This window comes from Belonocnema kinseyi, chromosome 7 (assembly GCF_010883055.1).
Source record: "Belonocnema kinseyi isolate 2016_QV_RU_SX_M_011 chromosome 7, B_treatae_v1, whole genome shotgun sequence".
NCBI lineage: Eukaryota > Metazoa > Arthropoda > Insecta > Hymenoptera > Cynipidae > Belonocnema > Belonocnema kinseyi.
The window spans coordinates 80,198,493-80,210,252 of NC_046663.1; the positions used below are offsets into that span (position 1 = coordinate 80,198,493).

At 33.7% G+C, this 11,760-nt stretch overlaps 2 protein-coding genes across 4 annotated transcripts in view; one reads left to right on the top strand and one right to left on the bottom strand.

Annotated features, from left to right (window-relative positions):
* LOC117176119 overlaps positions 1-10,238 on the bottom strand; it is a 21,393-nt gene extending 11,155 nt beyond the window's left edge. Inside the window, exons 1-2 of one of the 3 annotated variants that reach the window (XM_033366177.1) lie at positions 10,149-10,238; positions 1,365-1,915 (exon numbers count right to left, since the gene is read on the bottom strand). In XM_033366177.1, the coding sequence (XP_033222068.1) occupies positions 1,365-1,529 (165 nt within the window). In that variant the 5' untranslated portion in view covers positions 1,530-1,915; positions 10,149-10,238. Of the gene's footprint in view, positions 1-1,364; positions 1,916-9,674; positions 9,803-9,885; positions 9,962-10,148 lie in introns of those variants that run through there. The other 2 variants (XM_033366179.1, XM_033366178.1) reach the window with 2 other exon arrangements.
* LOC117176117 (E3 ubiquitin-protein ligase MYCBP2) overlaps positions 1-11,760 on the top strand; it is a 608,404-nt gene that overhangs the window by 102,684 nt on the left and 493,960 nt on the right. The window lies entirely within an intron of this gene.

An 11,760-nucleotide genomic window follows, 5' to 3' on the forward strand; every position in this document is an offset into this window, starting at 1 on the left:
GCTTTCTGTCACTTGTTTTCCAACAAAAAAAAATCTAATAATATTGCGATTTTCACAAAAAATGAGACGAACACATTCTTCCGGGTGATTGAAAATAAATACAGAGTCTATCCATTACAGTTTGCAGTTGGAATCGCTTTAATATCTGTATTAGAACTGAAGATAATATAGTTGCACATTTTTGTACTTTTAAGCAACAATTTTTATTATTTTTTAAATTTCTCAACTGCAACTGGTTCACAACGGTTTTCCTCATATTCGTGAATTTTTTTGAAATTTTTCCCATCGCCTCTTGTGTAAGAAATAATGCTCTAAACTTGACTGTTCTTCAATGTACCCTAAAATCCTTACTTTTTTTTTACATTTTTCAGTCTACTAAGCACAAAATTTTTTGTGCATAAACGTCTTCAAGCTCATTAACGTAGAATACTTTCAGCTTTCAAATGACTGTTTGTTTTGTTGCGCTAGCGTTTTTTTTTGACTGAGGTGTTAAGCTTCAAAGGCAGATGCCTATAGTTTTCTCGCCGAGAGTAGTCGTTTCCTAGTAAAGAAATAACCATAAAGCATAAATATAAAAGTATATTCAATAATATATTTAATAGTATATTTAATAGTATATTTAATCTAATAAGCTATTTTATAGTTATAAATAATGCTTCAAAATTTTTTCTGATTTTTTTTGCTACATAGAGTAACTCCGAAACTATCGATAGAGACCAAAAACAGATTTGCGATATTTTCCGCGTTAGTTACCTTTTCTCGTGACACACACACATAAACAAACACACATACACACCGACTTATATTGATATGTTATTCTAATGTTTTGATGTTTAAAAAATATATTATTTTTTTATTGCTTTAGTCCCGCTTTAATGATTACTATAAAACGTAAACAAATAACTTTACTAAACTTTTTAATATACACATGAAACAATGACTTCAAACGGTATAATTTCTTATTCTGATCATCATTCAATACACAAATGGATTTAATGATGTACTCGGATTTATTTCAGAATGCTAAAGTTTCTTTAAATACGAGTGTGCCACATTAGGAGCTTGTCTCCTACGATTAGAAGAAGGCAGCGGTAGAAATTTAATTATTCATATATTTATTTTTTGTCTAAAGTACTCAGAATCTTGGAAATGGCATGTCATATCGTATATCAGTTTTCATGGCTCTGTACTGAAATCGTTGTTGTTTAAAGCGAGCGGAAGTGGAGCAGACCTGTGGAATATAATCGCGCTATGTAGACTGTGGAGGGTTCAGAGAACTGGTTCCTTACAGCTTACAGGACTTGAGGGTCGTTTGTAAAATATATAATACCAGTTCCTTTGATGCTTTAATAAAGCTTACGTACCTCGGTTTCGTCCTTACAATCGCAGGTCACTCTGCCGTGATCGTCACAGGTACACGGTGGAGGTGCGTCGCACTTGTTGGTTGGGATGGTCATCGCGCCCTTTGGGAAACTGGTACAAAATAGTCCGAGGATTGCACTCCCCAGCACCAGTCCCGCGGCTCCCATTTTTTCTCCAAGGTCACCACTACACTCCCTCTTTTACCGCTTTCTTTTTCCCGCCCCAACCTCCCTTTGTCGTTCAAAGGCCCTCATCGGTCAATAAACTCCCCTCCGGAAGACCCAAGGAAAAACACTTCACAATCACAAACCCATCATTTTTCGCGTCGATGAGTTTCACTTTGCCTCGAACCTGGTTCCAAGTTTTTTTCTCGCTCATCGCTAGTCCAAGCTAAAATTTATCGTATTCGGTGAACACGATCGACTCTTTCAAAGAGCTTCGCGCTTCATCCAAGTCCTACATTTAATGTTTCGTTTGTATTGGACGAAATCGTGGAACGTAAAACCGACTCTCCTATCATTGCGATGAATTTTTCTCCGCATTGGTGTCCACCCTGAAATTATAAAAGTTACGTTAATTAAGAGAAAGTCAGCATCAAATACGGTTTGGCTCTTATTTACTTTCAAGGACTCGATAACTTGAACATAAGAATTACATTACTTTATCAAGCTGGATTAAATGTAATTGTAAAAGTATTTATATTTTTCATCTGAAACGTAAGACCGTCATCAATAACTATCGCCCGATAAAGAACGGCTTGGTAATGAATGGCTGTAATTTTGTATTACGTTCTCGAGTGAGGAGACCCTTCCTTCGGCGACATGAAAGGAATACTGGATTGGAAACTCGAGGATTCAGCATTAAAGTTTTTCTAGCCGCGATAAATTGTCTTAGCTGGCCTAGATCTTCGCCAGAATTTATGTGTTGCTTCCACTCGTTAGTTATCCGGGATCATGAATGTTTTAATTTTACGTAGACTTGTTCAAACTCTGCAACGATTGCATTTTTCGCAGAGAATATTTCAAGGATCGCCCTCCCTTTTCTCTCTTTAACTTCGAAAAATCCGCTTTTCCGTATTTTTACAAAGTTTTTATTCATTTTTTAAGAGTCATAAACGAAAATTTAAGCGATTAGAAATTGCTGAAAAGTCTGAACAGATTTTTCAAAGCTTGCTAAACAAATGTTTAAAGCACAAAAATTAGTAGAAAACACGCTAAAGAAAAAATTTCCCTTTTTCACCTAAAATGATCCATGACAATTAATTGAATCTGACAGAAATTTAATTTTTAAATCTTCATTGTGGGTGCTGCTTTTTTGTTATGTATTCTTTCACTTCATTAAACTTCTTTGAGGTATTTTTTACGAGAATTAATTTCTTTTGGATGAATGTTAAAGTATTCAAAGAGATTGCGTTGTAGTTAGTTTTCAAGTCTTTCCTCGATTGCCCGCAAAACTTTTATTTCCACACGAATTGCATTCACGACACCACGTGCTTGACGTACGAAGTATGCAAAGTGTAAACGAAAACGCTGGTTAAAAACTCGCTGGTTTCACTAGTACTCTAACCAGGTGCGTTTGAGTGCAAGTGACGTGAGATATTCAAATGAAGTTTGTTTTTCCACGAACATGTATCCACGCTAGTGCTCTCTTCTTTAGAATCTTTGACAAGAATCTCCATTCGAACGTAAACACCGAAAAGTATACGTACATTTACACATACATCTGAAGAGCACCGTTTTTTTCGTTAGTTCACGCTTTTGATGAAAGGTATTACGCAAACCTTGACCTCGTGTGATCAGGGAAGTGCATAATTTTATCTCCTGCTTTTATCTTTACTTATCTTAAACGAAATCTTTTATATGTCTTTTGGTACAATTTATTTTTATGTGGATATATCAGTTTATGGGGAATAAATTAATGTTCTAAATGTTCTTGCGTCAGGTACGTACTGCATATAGTAGGAAAAAGAATATAAGGTTACTTTAAAATTGAATAAAACACTACTGAGGGAAATTGTCGATACGATTAGCCCGAGTACTATTAAAAATTACTACTGACTTTTCAATTAGAAAGCTTCTAAAATTACGCGTCAAATGATTCCTAATAGAGATATTTTAGATCCTTTGCAGAGAATATATCACCTGGGATGTTAAAAAAAAAATAAGAAGCTAGGAAAATTGTAGCAAAAATCTGAAATATATATCATACAGTCTTTGAAGTCTTATTATTACTTCAAGGCAATACAACTTCAAAGACTTATGTGATGCATTTCAGATTCTTGCTATAACTTTCTTTGGTAGTGTATGTTGTAAACGTAATTGATTGTGAATTATATTCTACGAACTAAATTTACTGAATGAATTACGGAAACGTAGTTTGCAGTAATAAAAATCTTGTGGTTAACTCTGAACTGTTTACACTGGAATTTTCTCCCTTTTCCGCGGTAAGTGGCGATCGACCAGAGTGTCGGAAGGACGCGGTGAGCCTGGTTAATGCAAAGGGTGGTTTCTCGTGCGAGGCCGAATGTCAAAGTTCCCGGTCCGACCCGAGAACTTCGGACTTCCTAATTATTGAAATTTCGCACTCCTTGAGAACTTGCTTGCTTGCTTGTACCAACATTTTTCTATCTATACGAATCCTCATAATGGCCTGTACGAGGTCGACGAGATCGTCGGTCGCGTCTGTTCCGCCCATAATAATTTCTTACATTAGCATAGATCCTCAAGGGTGAATTGAAATTATTAGAGTGGCAGATAAGTAGCAGTGATTTTATTTTTTGACCGGAAATTTGACCATTTATTCGAAAAAAATTGTATCCACTTGAAATATCACAATTTCCATATCACGTGTTATCATGCAATTTGAAATAGGTTCGATTTGAACCCTTTCCAAATGTTCAGTTCAATTTCTTAATCTAAAGAATTATAGAATGCTGTTTTAAAAACTTAAATAAATAAAAATTAGAAGCGTCTGAATTTGAAAATTTTTGATATAAAACGTTTTGAGTTGATTAATTATAAATGTAAATTAATTTAAAATTTTTTAAATTGAATGTTAGTTCGGAAAAATGTATTAATCATTAGTTTTACAATAAGATTCTGAATCTGTTCAAAATTACGCAATTTGCAGATTTTTATTTTGGAAGCCGAATTGTTTTAATTCGAAAGCCTTAGTAGCAATAATTTACTATTCATTAAAAATTATCAATTACGAATCAAAATTTCAAAACTAAACAATTTGAAATTAAATTTTTTTAAATAGAAAGCCTTAAATCGTTAAAATTTTAAAGTCCGAATTGAAAAAATTTCAATTCATTAGTAGGAGCGTTGAATTTTTATGTATAAATAATAACTGAATTATTAATAACTTTAAAAGATTTGTAAATTAAAATAATTCAATTTAAAAAAATGTATGTAAGAAAAAATTATTTGCATTTCGCTATTCTAGTTTTAAAACAAAAGGAAGAAATTTGTGTATGTAATTTTTTTCCGGATTGGAAGAGAAACTTGATTCTTTACATTTTTATTCAGTTAAAGGCGGGAAAATGTTGCATTTTCAACATTATAATTAAGTTTGAAATGAGAAAATTTTAGTTTTTGTTGAATTGGCAGAGACATCTTATATTTTTATCGAATTGAAATAGAGGAAATTTTGGTTAGTAATTGTTTGTTTTAATTGGAAGAGGCACATTTTTTCTTTTTAACATTCTGATTGAATGTATGGGAGCAAATTCGGTATTTTTGTTATTTAGATGAAAGACGGGGAAACTTTATATTTTGAATTTTGTGCTGAATGGTATAAGGGACATGTTTAATTTTTGTAATTTTTATTAATTTTTGTTGAAAGCGAGGATTTGTTTTAATTTGGATCACTAGAGATGATAGCGCGGATTTATATTTTTACCGAGAAATATTTGAATTGTTAAATTTATAAAAGTTTAGAATTACAAATTTTGCAGTTTATCAGCATTTAGTTTGAAATAGCTCACTTGAAGAGTGTCAAAAGCGACCATTGCATACGTGTACATTATTGAGCGTGTGCATGAAAAATTTTGGAATGGAAACGGTTTTTAAACTTCAATATTAATAGTTTAAAATTCAAAAGGGTTCCACATTGAGTGCTTAAATTTGTACACTTAAGTAGTAAGTTTAATTATCAAGGTTTAACTGCTTTTAGACAGGCGTTATCTTACTTGAATGAATAATTGTAATTCTAACTTCTTAACAATCAAGGATTAGTAAAGTGACTGAAAGTCGCGGTTCAGTAAAAATGACGAATTCCGCGTATAAGTGCAAAATGAATCGGCGAATAGGACGCTCTTGAAGGGGCGTGGGGGGGGGGGTAGTAGGGTCGTAAAGTGTTTCCCATAAAGTTATGGCTTAGGAACAATGTCTCCATTCTCCTGCTTTTCATTATCCGGCTTCCTTCTTCGACTCTCCGACGACGAGAGAATGAAATTCTCTCGAGGGCGTGCAAAGTTTTACGAGCCCCGTACCTTGATTAACTTAACGAGCTCGACGGGCAAGCCGCAAGCGGCGCTCGAATCGAGAAAATTATCGCTACGGATCTCGTTTAATCGAGACCCTACCTTGTAATTGTTGAGGAATATTATATTGTGATATTAAGAATAATAGCTCATTTCCGATGACAGCGACGTTGTCGCTGTTTACCACCGCAAAATCCCGCATCCACTTAACCGATAATTCTTCTCGAACTTTCAACGCGCTTTTTAAGTGTCAAACTCTATTCAGTAGCATCCTAATATTTATGAGGAAATTTTTCCATGAAGAGGTAATTTAAGGCCGTGTTTAAAAATGGTAAATATTCGAAAAGATGTTTTATACAATTTCAGACTTAAATCTGCAGAATTAAACCATTTTGAATTCTGAGACTTCAATATTGAACAATTGGACTGTTCCATACAATAGAGAATCAAGTTCGTGCGAGTCTGTATAAAAAATCAGGTTTCAGTTTTGTATGGGAAATTAAGTAAAAATATTTTTAAAAAATTTTTATGCAATGCTTACTACTGTGAAAAAATTCGTTATTTATTTTGTACGTCCTGCAAACAGTATCATTTTTAACTTTATTCCAAAAAATCAGACCGTAAAAATATACTTGATTCCATATACAGAACGACTGAACCAGATTCTTTGTAAGGGCTTACCCCAACTTGATAGCATATTGTAATTGAGCAATCGAATTGTGGTTCACTTCAAAATTAAATATTTTTTAAAAACTACAACTTCAAAAATGGTATAGTTTCAATTGAAGTTTTATAAATTAAACAGCGTGAGAAAATTAATAAATTAACCAATCATAATCAGAAAATCTCAAATTCGATCGTTTTAAATAATAATTTTTAAAAATTTGGCACAATTTAACGATTATAGTTGATTGCAGATTTCAGTTATACGATTCCAATTCACGTTTTTAGAACAAGTCCATTTTTAAAGCTTAATTTATAATATTTCATTTCTGAACCGTCTAAATGGTATTGAATTTATTTTTTCTCCAAAAATGTGATGAGTTTTTAGAAATTCAACCAATTGTTTTAAATAGCATGTGTTAATTGTTTTTATTGAGCTTAGAATGTTTAATAAATAATAATTTTAGAGCCTAAAATTTAAAATTATAAAGTTTTGAAAGCTTGAATTTTAATTTGTTAGATTTTAAGTCTCATACTCTTTTAATTTCAAGTTTAAGTGTTACATGTTTAAGAACAGTTTAAAATGTTTTTTAAAAATTGTTAAATCCAGCAGAAGCTTAAATTTTGGATTATGAATTCGTTGTGTTAAAATTGTTTAATTTTCAAAACTTTAGAATTAAAACAGTTCCATTTAATTAACTTTTAGTTCGAAAGAATATTGTAAGTGATTCGGATTTGAACATTATTTCAGCTTTGAGTTTTCTAATTCTAGTACAATTAATTTTGAAGGCTTTAAAATTCTTTAAATAGCTCCTGCCTCCTATTCAAGTGCTTTTAGAATTAAATTTATTCGAAGGCTTCCAATCTGTGATTACCCAGGGCTGAATGTTTTATTTCAATGTTGCTAAAATTTGAAACATTTTTATTTTCAATTTTAAATTCTTCGAATCCAGGAGTTTCAGCCCTGAAAGATTGGGCTTTAACATTTTTGGTGGCTGCATTGAAATAAAATAAATCGTTTTTATATCAAATTGAAGATTTGTTTGATTCAAACCAGTTTCATCTGCATCTAATAAACTTTTTTCTGTGAGTGCAGTTGAAAACAAAGAAAAAAAAACAAATTAAAGAGTGAGGGACATGCCATTAAAGAGCTAATAACTTAGGTCCTCCTTATTTTCCCTCCCTTTCTTCTCGCAAATTGCACCTTCTCGTTCTTCTTCACGTGAACACTTCTTTTAAAATGACTCATCGGAACAAGTAGAATGTAATTTTTCAAACTGCCACACGTTGACAGGCAAAAATTCTATTCCGGACGATCGATTTGAGTTTGGCTTGGAGTTTTTTCGGTGAAAGGGAAAAGGTTTCGAGAGTTAAAAATGTGAAGAAATTGAAAAATTTGATGAGAAAGTGTACAAAGCCAACTGCCAGTACATATATTACTTTATGTTGGGCTAATTTTCAACTGTGACTGCTGAACGTTTTCTTGATTAACATTCCACCAGCCTGATTTATTCCTCGTTAACGGATATCCATAAATGCTTGAATGCCAAACATCAGATCCCGATAATTGCGTTGATTTTGTTTCGTTTGTTTAGGGATATTTGAGTTGTTGATTTGTAGATTATCATATTGAACTTATCACAAATGAGTTTTCTTCTTTTTATGATTTTACAATAGTAAATCTGTGTTATTTATAAAAATTTGTTTACTGTTTGTCCACGAGTCCTTTGGGGCTTCAAAAATAGGAATGAAAGACCTAGCTGTCACAGCTTCATTTCGAATTTTAAATTAATGGTTTTAAAAAAAAAAACCGTGCTATGATTTATTTTAGTAAGTCACAACACCGATGCGATGGATAGAGAAGAAGCTTTGATAATACGTTATCGGGCGTATTTTATTCACCCAATTCCCTATACGAATGAACCAGATTTCATGAGATGTCATTGGAAAATACATAGGTCGCGGCTACTTTGTCGGATCGGTCTTTTATCTTGGTGCACCTTTTGTCGTTTCACCCTTCTGTGGAGCGTATAACGTATGTTCGCTCTTATCGCACCTGCTTATCGCCCTGACTTTACACTTGGCAGTAATCCCTGCGAAAGGTATTCGACTTTTCCTACAGTTTCAAACATCTCAAGATAACGGGCATCGTGAAGATGCCTGTGGCCCATTTTCTTATAATTTTCTTTATCCATACTTACGTCGACTTGCTAAACTATTAACGCATCCTAACTTTTAGATATTGGATCTTCAATTCTCGCTTTACGGTTCAGCATATTCAGTCGATTCATCTTGAAGGAAAAGTAAATGTTCGAGCAAACTCATTGATTAAATTTAGTTTAAAATGAGCCTCATTTACTTATTGAATTTGTAATTAAAGCACACACTAAATTGAAAAGTGGAGCTCAGCGTTGCACATTGAAGAATCAGTTGACAACTACATAACTGTACATTGAAAATTACAACTAGATCCACATCTTCTTTAGTAGATGTCAACTATTTTTTCATTGTGCAAAGACTTGCAGTATTTCACAGTGCCCTGGAAAATTCCAATATTTAACTTGATACATTTGATCAAAAATCTTTCTTTTTTCTATCATATAATATGAACCGAAAACAATTCCATATACAGGTTTGGAAAGTTAACGTTAAAAAGCCCGTATCACAATGTTATTGTCTACTTTCTCGTTAGTTTGGTTATAGTGGTTGGATGTTGGAAGAATCTGTATTCCACAGGGGAACATCCCGCACCACGATAACATTACATAAGCTCATGTAAATATGAGTTTGTGGCAAGAAACGTGCAAGATCCTCGTAATTACACACGATTTGCAACGCATGGCGAAGCATTAACAGGAACGAACGCTGCAACTTAAAAATCGAAGAATCCGAACACATGTTCACCGCATAATATTCCCGTGGTAGAAAAACGATTGATTCTTCAAATTAAAATACTTCAAGTGTAAAACTGTAACATGAACATTGATGCATTCTAGTTCTTCGGTCTCCAATTTTTGTTGGAACTCAAACAAACACCGAATTGGCGTACTTTTGAGGACTGTCGTTTTTATGCGATAAGTTATAGGTCGCACGTTTATTCCATTCAGTTGTGCTTCCGAATATTTTATGATGTCGAAATTGTAGTGTAGCATGTAGGAAGTACCTCTGAAAAATCGGAGATGCCAACATTCTCCAGTGCTCGATCTAATACTTCCGCATTCCAGCGTGAAACCATACAACATGTAGCATACATGAAAACCAATGAGTTTCCAATCACAGTAAAAATCAGTTCCTGATTGGCAATACCTAATTAAAAATCAACCCCAGTCGGTGTCGCATTGCAGCGAAAAATAATTTTTGTTTGTACGATGTACGTGCACTTAATTAATTCCGCGGGACAAACTCCAACCGCTGGCATGTTTCACGAACCACTTGAATAACAGATTACAGGAGTTTTTTTATTACACTTTATTTTAATTGATATTTCGTATGTTTAAATAATATTTGATTTGTTTAACTTTTTGTTTGTTCTTGGTTTAATTATAAATTTTCTTGATTATTTACTGAGAATTAAGGTGTATTCATCGAGGATTCAGTGGGAAAAGAAATTAGCTCGTTCACACGTGCGACACTTTACCTCAAAGGGGAGCGCGCGCGCGCTTAAAACTTCTTTCCTTATGCTCAGTAGCCGCGACCTCGACGGCGCGCGAACAGCGACTGGTCGCCTTTCGAATTCGCGTCAGGTTCGCACCTCCGCATCCCGCGACGTCGAGCGTCGCCGTGGGCATCCCCCTCCCAATGTCGCACGAACCCCCTCTCTCTTTCTTCTCTACCCTCTCTCCTTATTTTGGACCATTCTCACCATCTTGCCTTCTTCCATTCTCTTCTCGGTAGCTTCCAGGTCGTAACCGCCGACTTCTTATCAGTCGCACGCGATAAGGCGCGACAGATAAAGCTCTTAAATCACGACTCTACGCATCACGATCGCGATTCGGCAAAGGATCGTTTTGATCTCTCCTTTTTCCCTTTCTTCTTCTTTTCTGTCTTCGAATGCTGAAGCCCCGTTTATCTTGCAGATGTCTCGCTAATCTTGAAAGAATGCCGTCACACTAAATCCCAAAGTATCATTCATTGTAATCCGAACTAGGATCCAAAGCTTTGCAAAGAAGAGAAACACAACGTTGAAAAATCTTAATGTATTCTATGTAAATTTTCTTCAACGTTTTTGATGCAATTCAAGGGGTTGAAAGTTCGCGAACTCGCAGGTGTACAGTCGTAATGAAATCTGAAATATTTGAAGTTTCTTGAAGTCACTTCAATTCTCTTGAAATCTCCTGAAACAGATAAAGTTACTTTAATCTACACACAGTCACCTGACGTCAGATGAATTCACATAAAGTCACATGAGGTCAAGGGGTAATCCATATGCTACGTAACGTTTCTGGGGATAAGAGAGGTTTCAAGAGGAGCACTTATGGTCCTGTTACGATGGGCGAGGTTAAAGAAATGTCACGTAACGTTTTCAAAAATGTAATAATTAAAAGCAGAATAATTAATAAAACAGAATAAAAACAAAATAATTAAAAACAAAAAAATCAAATTAAAACAGAAGGGTTGAATGTTTTTAACGTTTGACAAATTAAACCAGAAGGGTTGAATGTTTTTAACGTTTCACAAATTAAAAATGGTTTCTATGGGTTCAAAAATTATTGCGAATGTGTGATATGTATACATTTTTCGATAACAAATAATAATATAAAGTTAAATTCTAGAAAAATTTATTTTTTGATCAAGTTAGAATTTTTTTTAAATACCAACAGAAATAATGTGTTTTTTTTTTATTTGGTCAATGGGATATTTATTAACATTTTTTTCTCTGTATTTTTTATAAAATTATGTTTGTTTCAACGCAAGAACTATCATTTTACGTGTAATGTTTTTTAACTTACTTCTCAGGCCTTTTTCAAAGTAGTTAAAAATGCAAAATTAGCATAATTAAAAGTTCCAGTATCCAAATCCAAAAAAATGTAATATTTTTGTTGATGTTTACAAAATGCTAACTTGAGAAACAATAATCCAACGTAACTTGAATAAATTTTAATTTACCACAAAGTCTTTTGAAATCTTTTAAAGTCAATTGATTTAAAGTCAGCAGAGAAACGAATCGACATTTCCTAAAATTAATGAAGTTTCGTATAGGATCTTGGGGTTCTTGTCAAGCGTGACAAATCGTGACATATTGGGGGGGG